Source organism: Piliocolobus tephrosceles, chromosome 6 (genome assembly GCF_002776525.5).
Source record: "Piliocolobus tephrosceles isolate RC106 chromosome 6, ASM277652v3, whole genome shotgun sequence".
NCBI lineage: Eukaryota > Metazoa > Chordata > Mammalia > Primates > Cercopithecidae > Piliocolobus > Piliocolobus tephrosceles.
In genome coordinates, this window is record NC_045439.1 from 14,758,506 (window position 1) to 14,780,132 (window position 21,627).

The following is a 21,627-nucleotide window of genomic DNA, read 5'->3' on the forward strand; positions in this document are numbered from 1 at the left end:
TGAGTGCAGAGTCCTATTGGAGCACCTGGGAGGAGAGCCTCACTCATTCTAGGGCATCATGGAAGGCTTCCCAAAGAGGAAGACATTCACATCGAGGACTGAAAAATAGGGTTGTGAGAAAAACAGATATTTAAAGCCCCGTGAACTAGAGCCTCTAGTAGGAGGGCAGTTCTGGCAAGAAGTAAGGCTGAGGAACCAAGAGGACGTTAGATTCTGGAAGGCCTGGTTTGCCACGTGAAAGACCTTATTCGCCACTAGTGCTGCTATTCTGCCTGTGCTGCATTGGAGATGCCTCACCTCTGATTGCTTTTTCTTCTGCATCTCATTCCCAACTTCTATCTTGCAGAAATCCTTCTAAGTCTCTTGGCCCCTAATGATAACTGTCCCTGTTCACCACTGCTACTCTGGATTTATTCTCATTTTCATCTACCTACTGTTGTTTCAATGAGATTGGGAACAGAACAGAAAGTAAATGAGTAGGCTCTTGAAGCAGAAGTTATAAATGTATTCTGTGATTTCGCAATTCCATTTATACAGATAGATCCTGTGGCAAATAGTATTTTTCAACTATCTTCCAGAAATCCCTCTAAGTCTCTTGGCCACTAATGATAACTGTCCCTGTTCTCCCCTGCCACTCTGGATTTATTCTCATTTTTATGTATCTACTGCTATTTCAGTGGGATTGGGAAGAGAACAAAAAGTAAATGAGCGGGCTCAGAAGTTATAAATATGTGTATTCTGTGATCCAGCAATTTCATTTCTAGGGACAGATCCTGTGGCAAATGGTATTTTTCAAATGTGGCCAAAGCAATCTCTCCCATTCCACATGCTGCAATGTAACCTTGCCAGCCCCCCATCAAGGGGAATTAGACTTTACTCCTTATATCCTGGAAAATAGTCACTGACTGATTTTTAACCAATGCAGAGTGAGGTAATACACCTTTTTTGAACTATAGAACGGTTTATTTACATAGTTCTTTTAAAACCTTTAAAGGAAAGTAGCAATGTTCCATTTTCAAGGGTGCTCCCACCATTTAAACACCCAAATTTGATTTCTGCAGAACCGATTCTTCAGTGGGCTCCTGGGGTTGAGATTCCAGAAAGTGAGATGGGTAAAGTATATCCACGTGTGGTAGAGCTCAAAGTGACAAAATGCCCCTGTGCCAATGACGTGGCATTACTAGGCTTCATTATGGATACACTATTTGATGGTAGGTTTACAGCTACATTAAATGTTGATGTTGGCATTTGTATTTTATAACAGTAATGTTTAACTGGCAGCAGAAATAAATGCATAGACATAGGGAAGGAAAATTGTTTCCTAAAAATATCTATAAATTTATTCTTCAATGCTGTGTGTTGTCTGCTTGCAAGTGTGATATACTAAGTATGTTTTCTTGCTGTGACTTTTTGTCATGTTAATTGTGACTTTAGTGTGTCTCCTAATTTCCTTTATCCCATGCCCCCCATTAATATGTTACTTTCTCCCAGAGATTATCTGCTATTCCTGCCATGTATAAATAGGTATTGTTGTTCCTGAAATACTACATTACTTTGTTTATGCTTGCATTTTTTCATTACTACTGTAATATCTGAGAGCATCTATGTAGGGAAAGAAACAACTGTTTCTCTATATATTCATTTCATAACACTCTACTACCAAATGTATGGATTTTCCACACCAAGTGATTCTCCAGTTCTCTGTGGATGACCAAGTAGGTGCCCTATGGTTTAATTCAATTCTGGCACTAGCTATCTGGAGTTAGCACAGACCCTTCTCCCCAACCAACAACAGATTAAGGGCTCAGTTCCCCAAGACTGTCCCCCAATTCAAATGCCGGTCACAAGTCCTAGGTTGTAGTTCCAATCAACTAATTATAATTTGGGGAGGTCCCACAACCCCTTCCTTGAGTTCAATAATTTGCTAGCACAACCCATAGAACTCAGGGGAACATTTATTTAGGTTTGCCAGTTTATTATAAAGGACAAAACAAAGGATACAGTAAACAGTTGGGCAAGGTCCGAAAGATTCCCAAGTAAAGGAGCTTCTTTTTTTTTTTTTTTTTTTTTTTGAGGCAGAGTCTCGCTCTGTCACCCTGACTGGAGTGCAGTGGCCGGATCTCAGCTCACTGCAAGCTCCGCCTCCTGGGTTTACGCCATTCTCCTGCCTCAGCCTCCAGAGTAGCTGGGACTACAGGCACCCGCCACCTCGCCCGGATGTAGATGTGTTTTAGCATACCAAAACCTGCACTGTAAGGATTTTTATGGAGGCTTTATTACATAGGCATGATCAATTATTTATTCAATCTCCAGCCCCTTCCCACTTCCTGGGAGATGCACTGAGGGGCTGAAGGCTCTAAGCTTCTAATCATGGCTTGCTTTTTCTGACAACCACCCCACATCTTAAAGCTATCTGGGGGTCTGTCAAGAGTTGCTTCATTAGAACAAAAGACAATCACATCACCCAGGAAATTCCAAAGAGTTTAGGGGTTCTGTATCAGGAACTGAGGCCGGAGACCAAATGTTTGAACAAAGGATGTTACTAGCACTCCATCATGCAGGAAATTGTGGGGGTTTTAGTAGTTCTCTATCAGGAGCCAGGGAAAACCAAATATATATTTCTCTTTATATCACAATATTACAATGTCATTACACATTTCAACTACTAATAGTATTATTCTAATTATTGTTCCTAGCTGATTGATGACCTCCTAGACACCAAATTCAGTGAATATAAAGAAAAATAAATACATATAAAAATTAAAGAATAAGAAACAAAATGTTATTACTTATAGATAATATGTATACCTACATAAGAATCCAAAAAGATCTATAGAAAAACTCAGAACAAATATGCGCATGCTGGAAGGTTGTGAGATAGAATAACAATGTATAAAAATCATTCCACCAAGGACTAATTAAAGATTACAATTTAAAAAATCCTATTAAGGTAAGAAATCCCAAAAAGTACCCAGGAATAAAAAAAGGAGTTGCAAGGCCTATTGTGTAGAAACTATAAAACTATGAAGGTCAATAAAAAAGACCAAAATAAATAAGAGATTTCATGTTTATAAGCAGGAACTTCTGGTATTATAAAGATTTATTTTATAAATAAATTTATTACAAATACAATTTATTACAAATTTATCAATCAATTCAATATGATTCCAAGAAAAATTATAACAATGTTTTTGGGGTGTGTGTGTGTGTGTGTGTGTGTGTGCGCGTGTGTGTGTGTGGGAGGGTGTAGAAATCGGCAAGCCAAACACAAAATTCATATGGGCGAATGATACACCATGAATAGCAAACATAATTTTAGAGAAAATAAAAAGAACAAAAATTTATCCTAGCATGACTTAATATAAAGCAACAGATTAAAACAGTATGCATCAGCATAGGGATAGACAAATAATCTTGCCCAAATCTCTTTGACTTCCTAATGGCTTACAGTCTGTTTCTGCTGAATTCCTTTAGTTTTACTAGGTTGATGCAAAAGTAATTGAGGTTTTCGCAATTACTTTTAATGGCAAAAACCACGATTACTTTTGCACCAACCTAATAAATGTGTCTTTTTCCACTCTCTGCTGTCATATGCTACACTATGTCAATCCAGATAGAAATTTGGCTCCTTTTCTTATCTTGTTCTGTGAGTAGGAGGTCCTAGCCAGGACCTCCTCCTCCTCATCTTTATCCAAACACCAATACCTACCTTACTTCCATGAGCCACAGGAGAGGGGTCATTCTCAACTCCTCATGCTTGATTCTGCCTTACAAATGAAAGTCATGGGAGAGAAGCAGCAGTCTTAATTCCTTGGGATCACACTCATGAGGCCACCTCAACCTCTCAAGAAAACAAACAACTTCAGCAACAGGTTCTTTAGGTGAAACCACCTTTTCCCGAACTGGTCACCACTGTGCTGAAGCAAAAAAGGAAGTTCTCACAGTATCAAGCTGTGACTGCCTGAACCAGCAATTCATTTTTTTCTTTTTCTTTTCTTTTTTTTTTTTTTTTTTTTTTGAGACAGGGTCTCTCTCTGTTGCCCAGGCTGGAATGCAAAGGCACAATCATGGCTCACTACAGCCTCAACCTCCCAGGCTCAAGCAATCCTCCCACCTCAGCCTCCCATATAGCTGGGATTACAGGTGCACACCACCACATCCAACTAGCAATTCCTTTGTGAGGCCTTGTTTGTGAGGCCAAATCCTTTCATTAGAATTTGTGGCCTGTCATTAACAAACTCCCCCATATCACTCACTTTTTCTCTGAGTGGTCCCTTAACTTTCTTTCCATAAAGAGTGCCTGGTCATCCCCAGATGACATTCTTTCCCCTCAGCCCTCCCACGTATCACATATCTCAAAACCCAGGGTGGGGGTTGTTGTCTTTGCTCTTTAGGATTACTGCTTAATCATTACTCCTGTCATCTTGTTTGAAACCAGGAACATTTTGAACTCAGACTTTACCTCCCTCTAACTCTTCTTGGTTGCCAGCATTTGGTGACCTCCTCACCACTCACAGTCATTGATTTACAAGTTTAACCTCTGGGTCCCTGCCTTCCTCTCCACTGTTCCTCTCCTTCCTCATCACTGTTTTTAGTAACTTCACCATCCATGTGGATGATCCACACAGTACCCAGCTTCAAGGCTTCTTTTCCTACAATGATCTTTCCCCTATCTTACTCCTATGGTAGTATTCTTCTTAAAAATTTTTATTTAATAATTTTAACTTTTATTTTAGATTTGAGGGGAAGTACATCACCCTGATACCAAAACCTGGCAAAGACACAACAAAAAAAGAAAACTAGAAGCCAATATTTTGATGAACATAGACAGAAAAATTCTTGACAAAATAGTAGCAAATAGAATCCAGCAGCATATTACTATGCAGCCGTAAAAAAAAGAGTGAGTTTATGTCTTTCGCAGGAACATGGATGAAGCTGGAAACCATCATTCTCAGCAGACTAACACAGGAACAGAAAACCAAACACCACAGGTTCTCACTCATAAGTGGGAGTTGAACAATGAGAACCTATGGGCATAGTGGGGGGAACATCACACATCAGGGCCTGTCGGGGGATGGAGGGCAAGAGCAGGGATAGCACATATACACCTATGTAACAAACCTGCACATTCTGCACATGTATACCAGGACTTAAAGTATAATAAAATAAATAAATAAATATTATTAAAATAAATAAATAAAAATGAAAAAATAAAAATAAAAAGTTAATTCAAGGCTGGGCACAGTGACTCACACCTGTAATCCCAGCACTTCGGGGAGGCTGAGGTGGGCAAATCACCTGAAGTCAGGAGTTCGAGACCAGCCTGGTCAACATGGTGAAATCCCATCTCTACAAAAATATAAAAATTAGTAGGGCGTGGTAGCAGGTGCCTGCAATCCCAACTACTTGAGAGGCTGAGGCAGGAGAATCTCTTGAACCCGGGAGGCGGAGGGTGCAGTGAGCTGAGACTGCGCCATTGCACTCCAGCCTGGGTGACAAGAGCAAAACTCCATCTAAAAAAAAAAAAAAGTTAATTCATCACGATCAAATAGGCTTCATTCCTGGGATGCAAAATTGGTTCAACATATGCAAATCAAGAAATGTTATTCTTTTTGCTTAGGAATACTTTAGCTATTTGCGCTCTTTTTTGGTTCATTATGAATTTTAGGATTTTTTTTCTAATTCTGTGAAAAATGGTGTTGGTATTTTGATGGGAATTGCATTGAATCTGTAGATTGTTTTGGGCAGTATGGATGTGGGGGAAAGGGAATGCTTATACACTGCTGGTGGGAATGTAAATTAGTACAACTTCTATGAAAAACAGTGTGGAGATTCCTTAAAGAACTACAGGTAGATCTACCATTTGCTCCAGCAATCCCACCACTGGGTAGCTACCCAAAGGAAAAGTCATTATGTGAAAAAGACACTTGCACACATATGTTTATAGCAGCACAATTCACAATTGCAAAGATGTGTAACAAACCAAAGTGCCCATCAACTAATGAATAGATAAAGAAAGTGTGGATACATACACCATAGAATACTACTAAGCCATAAAAGGGAATGAAACAATGTCTTTTGCAGCAACTTAGATGGGGCTGGAGGCCATTATTCTAAGTGAAGTAACACAGGAGTGGAAAACCAAAAACTGTATGTTCTCACTTCTAAGTGGGGAGCTAAGCTATGAGCAAGCAAAGGCATATAGGGTGATATAATGGACTTTGGAGACCCAGAATGGGGAGGTTGGGAGGGAGGGAGGGATAAAAAACCACACATTAGGTACAATGTACACTACCCGGGTGATGGTTGCACTAAAATCTCAGAATTCACAGCTACATAATTCATCCATGTAACAAAAAACTACTTGTACCCAAAAAGCTATTGACATTTTTTAAATAACACAAAAATGTGATTTACCATATAAGTAGAACTAAAAACAAAAGCTCTATAATGATATCAATAGATGTGGAGAAAACCTTTGATAAAACCTAACATCCTTTCATGTTAAAAACTCTCAGTGAACAAGACATTGAAGGAACAGACCTCAAAATAATAGGAGACATCTATGACAAACACACAGACAACATTATACTGAATGGGCCAAAGCTGGAAGCATTCCCCTTGAGAACCAGAACAAGACAAGGATGCTCACTCTCACCTCTTCTATTCAACACAGTACTGGAAGTCTAAGCCAGAGCAATCAGGCAACAGGAAGAAATAAAATGCATCCAAATAGGAGAAGAAGGCATCCAATAGAAGAAGTCAAACTCTCTCTCTTTGCTGACAGTATGATTTTATACCTGGAAACCCCTAAAGACTACCAAAAAGCTCCTAGAACTGGTAAACAATTTCAGCAAAGTTTCAAGATACAAAAAGCAACATAGAAAAATCAGTAGCATTCCTATACACCAATAACATTCAAGCTGAGAGCCAAATCAAGAGCACAATCCCATTTACAATACCCCACCCCCACACACACACCTCCCTAGGAATACATCTAACCAAGGAGGTGAAATATCTCTACAAGGAGGAGTACAAAACACTACTGAAATAAAACATAGATGATACAAACAAATGGAAAAACAGTTCATGCTCATGGATTGGAAGAATCATTATCATCAAAATGGCCATACTGCTCAAGCAGTCTACAGATTCAACACTATTCCTATCAAGCTACCAATGTTATTTTTCACAGAATTAGAAAAAACTATTCTAAAAATCATATGGAACAAAAAAGAGCCCAAATAACCACAGCAATCCTAAGCAAAAAGAACAAAGCCTGAGGTATCACATTACCCAACTTCCAACTATACTGCAAGGTTGCAGTAACCAAAACAGCATAGTACTGGTACAAAACCAGACACAGACCAATGGAACAGAATAGAGGATCCAGAAATAAAGCCACACCCCTACTACCATCTGATCTTCAACAAAGTTAACAAAAATAAGCATTGGGGAAAAGACCCTATTCAATAAATGGTGCTGGGTTGGCTGGCTAGCCATATGCAAAAGAAAAATGAAACTGGATCTTTGCCTTTCTCCATATACAAAAGTTAACTCAAGATGGAGTAAAGATTTAAATGATTATGCTCCTCACCTTGTCATCTCTAATGTCATTGTCCCTGAAATCCGTAGTACCTACATATTACACTCTGTCCACTGCCTCTTATTCTGTCAGTCTGTTCTAGTACTCACACTTCAACATTTCTTTGATCTTATTGAGATCTTAATCCATTGTCACTACCACTTTTTTTCACTCCCCAACATCCTTATTTTCCTCTGTTCTCACCATAATTCTCAGAGTCCATCTTTTTAAATACTTTTGTAACTCCCTTGCCCTTCTTTTTCTTCCTTGCCTGCCCAACCCCAACTCTAAAACCACCTCTGCTCCTGTCCTGGAAGAGCAGAATATTGCTGGGGAAAAATTGCACGCTAGTCTCATTTTGACATTTCACTGACCAGTCTCACTCTAAATTCATGATCATGAATCTTAAGTGGGCACTCAGCACTGCCTATAAAGCCTACTGTCTATAAATCCTATCACTCTTCCCTCATATATTTATTTTCCCACTCTGCAAAATAAATTTATCACACTTCTTTCCACTCCTCAAATACTCTTCCCCTCTTATTCTTGGCTGTTCGTTTATATAATACTTCAGAGAAAATAAAGATTGGTTATAGAAACCACATTGTTGCAACTGGAAATGTGCCATCATACCTGCATTTGTATGCTTTGCCTTTTCTGCCTCTTGCACTGTAAGAAATGTCTCTACTGCAATCAAAGGCTACCCTTCAGCCCTTGTGTTCTGGATCCCATTCCTTGCAGTCATCTGAACAACCTTGCTCTTGCATCTGTTGTGCAATTCTCATCTTTCTCTCCAACATCATCATACTCTTCCTCCTCACTGGATTGTATCCATTAGGAGAGAGATGTACCCTAATATCCCCCATCTTAATTAAACAAAACCTTCATTTATCTCACTTTACTTCTATCTCCCCTTCAAAAAAAATATTCAAGGCCAGAATTTAGTGTAGATGATGCTGCTTTTCCACCTCCAGTTTTATCTTCTTTCCACTACAAATCAGACTCTGGTTTCCATCACTTTACTAAAACATTTCTTCTCAAGGCCACTCACAATTTCCATATTGCCAATTCCAACAGCCAGTCTTTTATGCCCATTCTACTTTCCTTTCCAGCAGCATTTAACACAGTCGACCAGTCTCTGCTCAAAACACTTTCTTCTTTTAGCTTTTTTGATAATACTTTCAAGTTCTTTATCTTTTCTCATTGGTCGCTCTTTAGTTTTCTAGGAGGGCTCCTTTTTGGTGTGACCCCTAAATGCTGATGAACCTAGGGCTTTGTTTTTGGCTCTCCTTCCTTAAGTTACCACATTCTCCTTCTGGAAGACTTGCCAGTTTGATGGTAGTAATGCCATCTTCAGGCTGATGATTCCCAAATCTGTATTGCTGCTGCTGACCACCCCTTTAAAACAAAACTACTCCTCTCTTCAGCTGTCTATTATGCATTTCTTTTTTTTTTTTTTTTTTGAGACAGAGTCTCGCTCTGTCACCCAGGCTGGAATGCAGTGGCCTGATCTCAGCTCACTGCAAGCTCCGCCTCCCGGGTTCATGCCATTCTCCTGTCTCAGCCTCCTGAGTAGCTGGGACTACAGGCGCCCGCCACCTCGCCCGGCTAGTTTTTGTTTTTGTATTTTTTAGTAGAGACGGGGTTTCACCATGTTAGCCAGGATGGTCTCGATCTCCTGACCTTGTGATCCACCCGTCTCGGCCTCCCAAAGTGCTGGGATTACAGCTTGAACCACTGCGCCTGGCCTGCATTTCTTCTTGATGGCTAATGAGCATCTCAAATACAACAAGTCTATTCCAGAACTCTTGATTCATCTCCCTCGAAAAATCTGTTTCTCTCCAGTATTTCTCATCCCAATTAGTATTAAATTGGTCAGAATTGAAATCTAGGACACATTCTTGACTGCTCTTACCCTCACAACATTCCCCAACTGTGCTGTCTCCAGGGTCCATCCCCAATGTGACCACCTCACTCCTCTGCTAAAATCTTAAGTCAAGTCAACATTTTTTTATTTAATTAACAGCCTCTTGAATGATCTATTTCCAAACCAGCCTCCATACACCTACCAGAATGATGTTCTCAAGTATAAACCAGATCACATCACTTCCCTGCTTCCAACACTCCTGTGGATTCCCTTTGCCATTAGAATAAAAGCTAAACTTTTCACAATGGTCTGCATCAGCTTCTGGAAGCCCTGGGATAGTTTGTCACAGAGAGTAGCCTATAACTTAATTTTAGTCTGTAAATATTAACCAGCATAAAGTGTTTATTTTATTCTTTCTGCATTAGTCATTTTTTGCAAGAATCTGGTCATGTGATAGCATGCTGGACATCTATAATTATTCCCACTTAAAATGTTCCACTGTTAGGCTGGGTGGAGGCTCACACCTGTAATTTCAGCACTTTGGGAGGCCGAGGCGGTCAGATCACTTGAGGTCAGGAGTTCGAGACCAGCCTAGCCAACATGGCGAAACCCTGTCTCTACCAAAACTACTAAAATTTAACCAGACATGGTGGTGCACACCTGTAATCTCAGCTACTCAGGAGGATGAAGCACGAGAATTACTTGAACCTGGGAGGCAGAGGTTGCAGTGAGTGGAGATTGTGCCACTGCACTCCAGCCTAGGTGGTGGAGTGAGACTCTGTCAAATTAAAAAAAAAAAAAAAGAATTTCCACCATTATCTGTAAAACTAGACTTAACTCTCAGAAAGGCAAAGTTTGTCTTTAGTTTTCCTCTTCCTGGAAAAAGTATACAATAATAAATAACACTTCCTTCTACAGCTTTCCTTAAACAGAAAAGAGCTGGCAGTTAAAACTCACACTTCACAATATGACTCATTCTACAAATGTCCTCTTTTGGAAATAAAGTATATGTGTTAGATTGCCAAGGGTCCTTAGCCTCCCCTCCTCCCCAGCCGAGTAGTTATGTCCTTTGACAAAACTTCAGATCAGCACCTCACATTTAAAACACAAAAGACTCCAGACATTCCTACCTAAGACCAAGAAAAGATGGGGTCGGGGAACAGAGTACTCTTAGGATTTGTGATGTGTTCAGTCTTCTTCATTTACAAGGTTTTAATGAAACTTTAGCAAAAGTTTTTTCTATTTTTAAAGTCACAAATAAAAAAGTAAATCATAGTTTTTCCTCTCTTGGAGTTTACATTTTAATTTTCTTCTTTGGAGTTTTAAAAAGTTATTATTAACTAAAATTGTATTCCTGAAATAGGAGCATCTTTATGCTTAGAAGGGTACTGTTAGGGAGGAAAAATTTTCCTCTGTTCTCTTATGCTTAGTGAATAGGGCTCTATGAATTAAATCGACAAATAATAGATTTTTTTTTTTTTTGAGATAGGGTCTCTCTTTGTCTCCAGCCTGGAGTCGCATGATCATAGTTCACTACAGCCTTGATCTCCCAAGCTCAAGCAATCCTCTCACCTCAGCCTTCTGAGTAGCTGGGACTACAGGCATGCACCACCAGGCTAATTTTGCATTTTTCGTAGAGACAGGGTTATACTACGTTGCCCAGGCTGGTCTCAAACTACTGGGCTCAAGTGATCCTCCTGCCTCGGCCTCTCCAAGTGCTGAGATTATAGGTGTGAGCCACCATGCCCAGCCCAAATAACAGATTAACAGGATAAAAGGCACAAAATTTTTTTTTAATTATTTATGTGCATGGCAGTTCACAAAAAAGAAGTGAAGCTCAAGTGGTTAAATCAGGAAATTATGTACCATTTTCACAAAGGAAGATTTAGGAATCAAGGAACAATTAGCTGTAAGGAAATTGTGACTAGAAAATATATAGGGGAACTAATGGCAGATAAGGGCTCCCTATCTCCAGTGATAAAATGCTCTTTTTTTTTTTTTCTGGTACAAGGGGCAATTTATGCTTGCTTTTAAGCAGATAAAGGGAGGGCAGAGACTGCATTTATTGATTCTCAATTGCCTTCAGGTAAAAAAAAAATCCTTAAACCAAAGTGGCATATTTTGGGGTGGCATATTCTGATGCCCTTCTATGTAAAAAAAGATACAGTACAATTTGGAAGATACTTTAAGAGAATGAACCAATACCTTAAGAGGATTGATTTTTAAGGGCATATTATTCCCAGCAGTAATCATTCTAGGAGTCAGTCAGATGGTTGGCTAATATTATGTGGTGTAACTTGAAGTTACTTCATCTTTCCAAAGCTTGGGGAAGTGAGAGTCAAAGTGCTGAGAGGGAGTTGAGGCAAGAGAGGACAACAAGTTGGAAGATAGAACTGACTCTGGGCTCTTGCCCCTGAAGGCCTAACACCATACAATTGAGTGACTCACCTTGTAAAGTTGCCTGGCTTTAATTTTCCTTTTCTTTCATGGCAGGTATTTACATAGGCATAACTTTTTGTGGATTCTGGCATTATTCTGATACCACATGGTTTAACATGACAGAGGTTATCTATTCCCAACTTCAAGGAGGTAACTCCTCTAACATTGCCTTCATCTTGAGCATTTTACTTATATCAGTATTTCATTAATATCTATAAATTGTCTTTGCTTCACTAAGGAGCTCACTTTTTTCTTAATTTTTAACCCATGGTATGATTTCTTGGTTTAGACCATGAAGACCTTTCATTGGTGGATATGGTTTTAACAAATCATTTTTTAATCGTCCTCACCTCTTTGGGCCTTTTTGTAAGTGAAGATCTTCGTTATCCATCACACCACATTTTATCGGTATGTAAATTGCTTTGTAACTAGTAGCTAACCTTAAATATCTTCTGTGACACAAAAAGAAATATTTAATACTTGAGTTATGTGTGGTGTACCTTAAAATTGAAATGCTTCTTTCTTTCGAAAAACAAAGGCATAATACAGCAACTTTTTCCTTTGCCTCGTAGTGTTGAATATATAATTTGGAAATGGTGCTAGTTTTATTGCTGTATGAATTTATAGTAAGTTTTAAATATATACATGTAGAAAAGATCTGTCTACCTACCTATTGATTGATCCATTTATTTATAGCTATGTATGTTACCCAAATGCTTTAAGGTAATTTATAAAGCCACATATAGTATTACAAAGTAACATAAGTGAAAAGTAAGTGTTGGGATTGAGCAAAGGGAAATACACATTTAGGTGAAGATTGTTAATATGCATATATCATAAAATTCTTAAACATGTTAACAAATACCTCTCAAAAATTACCACAACAGAGATGAGACCAGCAATAAAGACTTGGGATCAGCAGGAGAAAAGATAGAGGGAAGTAAAGAAGGGGAAATGGTATTGATTGAGAGGCAGATATTTCTTATACGTGGTAATTATTATCTTTCTTCAGGTATAAGAATATTCACATATACCTGAACCTTCTTCACCATCTCTGAGAAAGTACCATTTGTTGCTCAGATGACTAGTGGATATGGGTTGTTGTTGTTGTTGTTGTTGTTGTTGTTGTTGTTGTTTTTGCATGCTTATTATATAATTGCTAAAACAGAGAGCTGAAACCAGGAACGCTACAATGGCTTAAATTCAAAGTGCAGAGAAGTAGACAGGGATTGTATATTGTAAGTCCTGATCTCCGGACTACTCTGGTCTGGGCAGAAGAAACAGAGTGGCAAAGGAGAAAATAATAGGTTGAGGGTGTGCCTTCCTAAACCCAAGTGGGCAGCAGACTTGCATATGCCAGCACACTTCTTTTTTTTTTTTTTTTTTTTTGAGACTGAGTCTCGTTCTGTCGCCAGGCTGGAGTGCAGTGGCGTGATCTCAGCTCCCTGCAATCTCCTCCTCCTGGGTTCAAACAATTCTCCTGCCTCAGCCTCCCAAGTAGCTGGGATTACAGGCATGTGCCACCACACCCAGTTAATTTTTGTATTTTTAGAAGAGACGGAGTTTCACCATGTTGGCCAGGCTGGTCTTGAACTCCTGACCTCGTGATCCACCTGCCTCAGCCTCCCAAAGTGCTAGGATTACAGGTGTGAGCCACCGCACCCAGCCCACCTGCATACTTCTTAATTCTTCCATTTAAATCATTAAAAGGCATGGTTTTCTTCTGGAATCACACTAAGGTATAAGTAAATTAATAAAATAATGAAATGAGGCAAAGACTGATGGGGAAACTCCCAGGATATTGTATAAACTATATCAGAGTCTGCTTTTAATGTTTGGCTATCTTAACTGCTAGGATAGAAAAAACATATAATTTTGGTATAATTTTTTTCAAGGAATGTATATGGTTTATTTCCTTTGGTACAATTTAAATTGCTATGTTTTGTTAGGCCTTCTGATATGCAAGCAAATATTAAAGTTTTTTTCTTTTCTTCTAGTTTTCCAGAGCAGACTTTTGTGGTTTTGAAAGGGTAAGAAGCTTGACATTTCCCAGGGCTGGTTAGAAGATATGTGTTTACTTGGTGACTTGAGATGAGATGCAAGTCAATAATTCACAATATATGTTATTCCAGTTACTATATTATTTATAGTTTAAACAAAATATATATTTAAATATATATGAATTTGTAGCATGTATTATTTATATATATATTTGTAGCAATCATTAAGCAGTGCTCGCCTCCTCTGCTTCAAAGGAAGAAGTGCTCCTCCCTGTTTCAGAGGCCACCCTCACCTCGTCTCCTATGCTATGTCCAGGCTAGCTGTGGTTGTTCAGTTCAGATTCTGCACAAGGGCACTTGATTGAAGACAGTAGGTGCTAGGGTCTGGCTAACACTTTACTCCCCAATCCATCTACCCAGGCGTAAGTCTATCCTACTTGGAGAGAGGGGTATCTTTTCTAACTTACACAAAAATGTCACATAATCTAGTCACTGGTCTGCTTCTGGCCTTTTGGGGGATTTTGTTCCATCAGTTATCTCCCCTGTATGTTAAAAAGTCAAGTTTTGTGATTAATGGACTAGGTCATTCCCATCAGAATATAAGCATGCTTCAGTTGGAAAACCACAAATGAAATCATGAGTGTTCCTAGCCATTTGCCATATGCCCTCCCTATCCTGTCCTCATAGAGTGAGCAGATGGCTATGAACCAGGAAGGTGGCCCTCACCAGGCGCTGAATCTGCCTGCACTTTATCTTGTATTGGGCAGGCTCCAGTCTGTGTGCACATGTGCATGTGCACATACACCCACGTTCACACTGTCTGTGAGAAAGGAGCATTTATTTCTCAGGAAGCACATAGAACTGACTAATTGTCATACTAATCAGAGGACAAGCAAAGCAGAGAACTAAGAGAGCCAGATGGGCAAAAATGATTTGTATTATAAAGAACAGAGGAAAATAACTGTCAAAATAGAATTCCATACCTAGCTAAACTATATAACTCAAGAATGAGAGTGAAAAGAAAATGTTCACACCTAAAGACATTGGGAGGGTTTACCATCCAGAAATCCCCATGAAGGAGTAGGATGCCAGAAGCAATGAGGAAAACTAGAATGTAAGTTCTAAGACCTAGGAGAGCAGGAGCCCTGTCTATGCTGTTCGCTACTAGATCCCAGTGTCTAGAATGGCACCTGACACAAGGTATGTACTTAGTAAATATGTGTTCAAAGAATGGAATTGGTATAAAAAATAAGTTATAGCCAGGTGCGGTAGCCCACGCCTGTAATCCCAGCACTTTGGGAGGCTGAGGCAGGTGGATCACCTGAGGTCAGGAGTTATAGACTAGTCTGGCCAATATGACGAAATCCCATCTCTGCAGAAAATACAAAAATTAGACAGATGTGTTGGTTCACGCCTGTAATCCCAGCTACTTGGGAAGCTGAGGCATGAGAATTGCTTGAACCCAGAAGGCAGAGATTGCAGTGAGTCGAGATCACGCCACTGCACTCCAGTCTGGGTGACCAAGCTAGACTCTGTCTCAAAATAAAAATAAAGATTAAATAAATAAAAAATAAGTTATACATTTTGTGTTTAATAATTGGATGGAACCAAAACTCTAGACAATATAACAAGGAGAAATGGCAGTAGTTTTCAGTGGATAATAAAGCATTTAAGACCTTTGTAAGGAGAACCAATATGGGAAATAAGTTAAGAATTTGTTAGAAAAATATGTAATTCAGCATATATGTTAAGAATTGAAGGATAATTACCAAAAAACTAAAATAAAACAAGAAGAATATAACCTAAAGCTTCCAAACCTCCAGAGGAAGGAAAACAAGATTAAAGAACAATCCATCTATTCTACAAAAAGGAAGAGAGGAGAGGAGAGATAAAGGTAAAAGAATAGAAAAACTACGAGGTAGAACAGTAGAAATAAATCCAAATATCTCAGCAATTACAATAAGTGGAAAGGAACATTATAGGAAACTGAAGAAAAGTTAATAAATATTTTAAAAAGTTACACCTAAAGAAGAATCACACAAAAAGTAAAATAAATGGACGGAGGAGACTGTGACCTTTAACTCCGTTTAACTTTCATCTTCAGCCTACCTGCCCTGCTAAGTCAAAAGGCTGCTGGGGTCACTGGACAGCTGGGCTCACTGGAAGCCTGCTTTGAGGAATCTCACTGAGGAGATCTGGCATGCCGTTACCTCACTCTTGGGTTACCTAAGAACGAAGTGCTTGGCAACACGGAGCGGGGAGTAGAGGACTGGAAGGTGAAGGATTCTGGAGGGAGTCTGACTGGCAGAGCTCCACGAACTCCTAGGGAAGGGTTCTCTCAGCTTTGGGAGTGTGGCTGAGGGTGAGGCTGGAGATAGGCCTACCTGGAGGGCTGCATTCTACCTGAGGTAGGCAGGCTGAAGGAGACCTGGAAAGAGGGGAGCCCCTTCTGTTTCCAAGGTGGTGGCATGGCAGCCCAGAGGGCTACGGACCACTTTGCCATCTTTTATTCCAGTTGTCAAAATTCGAGGCGCTCCACAAACCATACCTGAGCCCATACTTCAAGGCACACTTAAGTAGCCTGGCATTCTGAGAGCAAAGATCATTAGAATAAAACTAGAGTTGCTGGTGGATAAGGCAACAATTGAACAAGAATAACATTTTTAAATAAAATCATTTCACAAATACCCAATGAGCACCTACTCTGTGATTACCATCATTGGCACTGTGGTATTAGCAAGAACACAGTCAATACCAATAAAGAGCTTCAAGCGCAGCATAAAAATACTTCCTGGGACTGAATACCAAAATTTCCATTAAAAATGGAATAAATTGAAGGATAGAATGACCACTGTTTAAATGCAGAGTAGTGGCATGGAAAATCAAGATGAAGAAACTTCTCAAACCATCTAAGGAACATCACTAGAAATCATGAGGGCAACAGTGAGCCTTTGAGGAGAGATCCAGAAGGGCTAACAGGTGAGCAAAAGAGTTTTCAGACAAATTTAAAAAGGAACAGATATAAGACAGGCAATAATAACAAAAAAAAAAAAAAGAAGAAGAAGAACATTAACTAAGATTAAGAAAGTTCCAAAGCTATATATTATAATCCACTAAATTCCAGGGAGCACTGAAAAAATGTAGGCATATCCAAGGAATATTCCTCAATTTTAAGGTTAAGGGGGAAATATTACAAGTATCCAAACAGAAAGAGCAAAAGCAAAATATACCTCACTGGTATTAGATTTTATTTACACAACAGTAGAAGCTTGAAGACCATGAAATCAACATCTACAGTCTATTTAACACAAAAGAACCAAAGTCCAGAATTTCTATTTCCAGCCAAGAGATTATTCATCTTTCAGATTAAGAAAGTATACGACCTGGTTATCCCAACTAAAGAAAATACTCAAGAAAGAACTTTAATAAAACAAATGAAAAAGAACAGACATTTCAATAAAGGGGAAGAAAACGAGGAGAGGACTAGTGATGAGAAATGCTTGACTGTTTCTCTCATTTTATCTCATATTTATTCGTGTGTTTTCTGTCTATCCATGTAAATCAAAATGGAGTGCTAGATAATTTTTTTTTTTTTTTTTTTTTTTTTTTTTTTTTTTTTTTTTTTTTTGAGACAGTCTCCTTCTGTTGCCCAAGCTGGAGTGCAGTGGCAATCTCGGCTCCGTGCAACCTCCACCTCCTGGGTTCAAGCGATTCTCCTGCCTCAGTCTCTTGAGTAGCTGGGATCACAGGTGTATGCTACCATGCCCAGCTAATTTTTGTATTTTTAGTAAAGATAGGGTTTCACCATGTTAGCCAGGCTGGTCTCAAACTCCTGACCTTGAGTGATCCACCCCCCTTGGCCTCCCAGAGTGCTGGGATTACAGGCATGAGTCACCACGCCCAGCCTAGATAAGGATTTTTGAACAGAGACATCTTAGCCAATGTGGGCTGCTATAACAAAATTACCATAGACTGGGTGGCTTATACACAACAGAAATTTTTATTTCTCACAGTTCTGGAGCCTGGACAGTCCAAGATAAAGGTGCAGGCAGATTCAGTGTCTGGTGAGGGCTGCCTTCCTGGTTCGTAGACAGCCATGTGTTCACTGTGTCCTCATATGGCAGGGGGCAAGGGACTCCCTGGGTTCTCTTTTATAAAAGCACTAATTCGATTCACTGAATCACCCCCACATCAAATAAGGGTACTAATTCCATTCACCTTATCACCTCCCAAAGGCCCCAGCTCCCTCCCATACAGCCTATAGCAAGAAAGGACATGTTGCAAGGGAAATAAGAATTTTCAACACCTAAAAATTATGATGTTCAAATAGGTAATACATTCACATAGTTAAAAACTAGAAAAGTTACAAAAAGATATAGACTGAAAAGTCTCTATCCCACCTCTCTGTGTATTCACCCTGATTTTTCCTTGTCCCTTACAGGTAATCTTTTTATATTTTGTATCTTTTCAGTGTTTTCTAATGGAAATTCAAATAATTAGGAACATATATATACTTTTCTTTTATTATACTATAAATATATGTATTTATGCTGAATTATTTTCTTCACTTATCAATAATTATCATAGGAAAAAATCCATATTAGTAAATGGAGAATAGCCTCTTTTTCTTTTCTTTTTTTGTTTCTTTTTTACAGCTACAAGTATTCCATTGTATGAACTAACCACAGTTTATTAAATTATCATCCATTGCTGGATGCTTGGGTAATTTCCCAATATTTTGCTATTACAAACAATGCTGCCATGAATAATTTTGTACCTAGAAATTTTATGTGTCCAGACATGTAGATACAATACATCCTAGAACTTGACTGGAAGATCAAGGGATAAATGCTTCTGCAATATTTTTTTAAAATCACGAATCGCCCTTCATGGAAGTTTTTACAATTAGCAAGGATATTATAATAAGTCCTGTTAAACTAAAATATCTTAGTAAAACTCAGGGATGGTTGATAGTGATGAGGGAGAGGGGAAATACAGTGTTCCGCAGGTAGAGAGGTGCTGGGATTGGGGAGTGGAGGAAAGGGGAAAAGTGAAATTATTTTTTATTTATTTATTTATTTTGAGACGGAGTCTCGCTCTGACGCCCAGGCTGGAGTGCAGTGGTGCGATCTCGGCTCACTGCAAGCTCCGCCTCCCGGGTTCACGCCATTCTCCTGCCTCAGTCTCCTGAGTAGCTGGGACTACAGGCACCCGCCGCCATGCCTGGCTAATTTTATTTTTTTATTTATTTATTTATTTTTTTTTATTTTTAGTAGAAACAGGGTTTCACCGTGTTAGCCAGGATGGTCTCCATCTCCTGACCTCGTGATCGGCCCACCTAGGCCTCCCAAAGTGCTAGGATTACAGGCGTGAGCCACTGCGCCTGGCCAAGTGAAATTATTTTTAAGGGTATAAGGATCTATCTTTAAATAAGACCTCTTTTACTAATGATTGAAGCAAAGGTGTTCAGAATGAGATATATGTGAGTGTTTAGGCAGGTAATTGAACGAGTGAATACTTAATGATTTATTCATTCAGTAAATCTCATCCATTCAACAAATATTTGTTGAGCACTTCCTATATTCAATGCTTATTCAGACAAGGAGGATTCCATAGTGAACAAGACAAAGTCCCTACTTTCATGTAGCTTAACATTCTACTGAGGGGGTTAGACCATTAAAAAATACACAAACAAATACATAATGTGATTTTAGATAGTAATAAGTGCTTGTTGAAATTAAAGCAGAGTAAGAGAAAGAGTGAGGGGAAGATAATATTCTGTTTTAAATGGGGTGATTAAAGCAGGCCTTTTCAAAGAGATGAAATTTAAGCAGAAACTTGAGTGACTTGGAATAATTATTTTGGCAGAGCATTTCCAGGCAAAGGTAATAGGAAGTATAAGATCCCTAAATTGGGGGTTTGGCATGAGATAAAATCTGCTAGTTATCCACCAAAATCTGTTTAGTGGCAACAGCAAGGAATATGGATCACTTCTTTCAGGATAAAATTAAAATTCTTGTGACACACAAAATGCTTAATGCTTCAGCCTGAGTGTACCTGCCTCTACCTGCAGCCATCCTGCCCCTACCTGCAGCCATCTGCCTGGCCATGCTAAACCACTCACCTTCCCTGAACGTGCTAATATTTCTCACACCTCAACTCCTTTGCATAACATGTTTTGTGTTCTTAGCATGCACTTCTTCCTCCTATTTCACTTAGAGAATTTCAACTCATTCTTCAGAAATCCCTCCCTGACCACCAAGATGCTCCTCCTGTGCACAGTCCAAGTTCTCAGCACAGATTCCTATCATTATCACCCTATTTTGTCTGTTGAGCCCCCAGACTAGCCTCACAAGATTTTAGGTTCCAGTCAAGGTCTATCTTATTTACTATTGTATCCTGATAAGTTACCACACGGCCTTGCACGTAGGCAATCTCGATGAATATTTATTGAGTCAATGGGTGAATAAATGAAGACAGACTGGATTCAAATTTTGGACTAACTTACCAGCCATGTAACATAAAACTTTGAACAAGTTGTATAACTCTCTGGACCTCAATTTCATCATTTTAAAATGAGTCTAACAATATCTACCTCTTAGAAATGAGGTGATCAAGTAACATTACATATGAAAAATTTCAGCACCGTACATGGCACAATGTAGATACTTAAAAAAATTCACTGGGAGCCAGGCGCAGTGGCTCATGCCTATAGCCCCAGTGCTTTACAAAGCCAAAGCAGGAGAACTGCTTAAGTTCAGGAGTTCTAGACCAGCCTGGGCAATATAGTGAGACTCCTTTCCCTCAAAAAATTTAAAAATTACCCAGGCATGGTGATGCACACCTGTGGTCCCAGCTATTTGGGAGGCTGAGGTGGGTGGATTGCTTAAGCTGAAGAGTTTGAGGCTGGAGTGAGCTATGATCATGCCACTGCACTCTAGCCTGGGTGACAGAGCCAGGACCCCATATCAATCAATCAATAAATGAAGTGACTCCTCTGTCAGTGTGGTGGCTCACACCCATAATGCCAGCACTTTAGGAGGCCGAGGTGGGTGGATCACTTGAGGTCAGGAGTTCAAGACCAGCCTGGCCAACATGGTGAAACCCCGTCTCTACTAAAATACAAAAAAAAAAAAAAAAAAATTAGCCTGGCATGGTGGCTAATAATCCCAGCTACTCAGGAGGCTAAGGCAAGGAGAATCACTTGAACCTGAGAAGCGGAGGTTGTAGTGAGCCAAGATCGTGCCACTGCACTCCAGCCTGGGCAACAGAGTAAGACTCCTTCTCAATTAAAAAACAAAAAAACAAGAAGTGTCTCCTCATGTGTTCAAGTTTTATCATTAGAAATCAGCAAAGGCTTCTGCACACAAATCATACAGATTATATTATTGGTCTATAAAAATGTAAGAAAGTCTTTCTTACGTCCCAACAGAAATTTGAAGGTCAGAATCTTCCTATAATAAAATAATCTCAAACTGTTGCATTTAATTAATATCCAACATTTATATCCAACATATTCAATATATTTGAAGCTTCTCTCTCATGACCAATTTTCAAAACCTTTTTCCTGTTGCTTCTTGCTGCTGTCAGGCTTCTGGGAATGCTCCTTAAACCCAGCTGCCACTAATGAGGATAAAAGATAAACATGTGACCCATTGTAACTGTGCTGAAAGACTAATGACTTCTGGTAGCTTCTGAAAGACAGTTCATAGACAAGGGCATCCTCAATTAACATA

At 39.3% G+C, this 21,627-nt stretch overlaps 1 protein-coding gene across 1 annotated transcript in view; it reads left to right on the top strand.

Annotated features, from left to right (window-relative positions):
* The window catches only part of CATSPERB (cation channel sperm associated auxiliary subunit beta), a 153,142-nt gene that overhangs the window by 24,839 nt on the left and 106,676 nt on the right, over window positions 1-21,627 (top strand). The window contains exons 6-9 of the mRNA XM_023205482.1: window positions 1,062-1,211; window positions 11,946-12,041; window positions 12,181-12,299; window positions 13,889-13,921. Coding sequence (XP_023061250.1) covers window positions 1,062-1,211; window positions 11,946-12,041; window positions 12,181-12,299; window positions 13,889-13,921 — 398 coding nt within the window. The remainder of the gene's footprint in view (window positions 1-1,061; window positions 1,212-11,945; window positions 12,042-12,180; window positions 12,300-13,888; window positions 13,922-21,627) is intronic.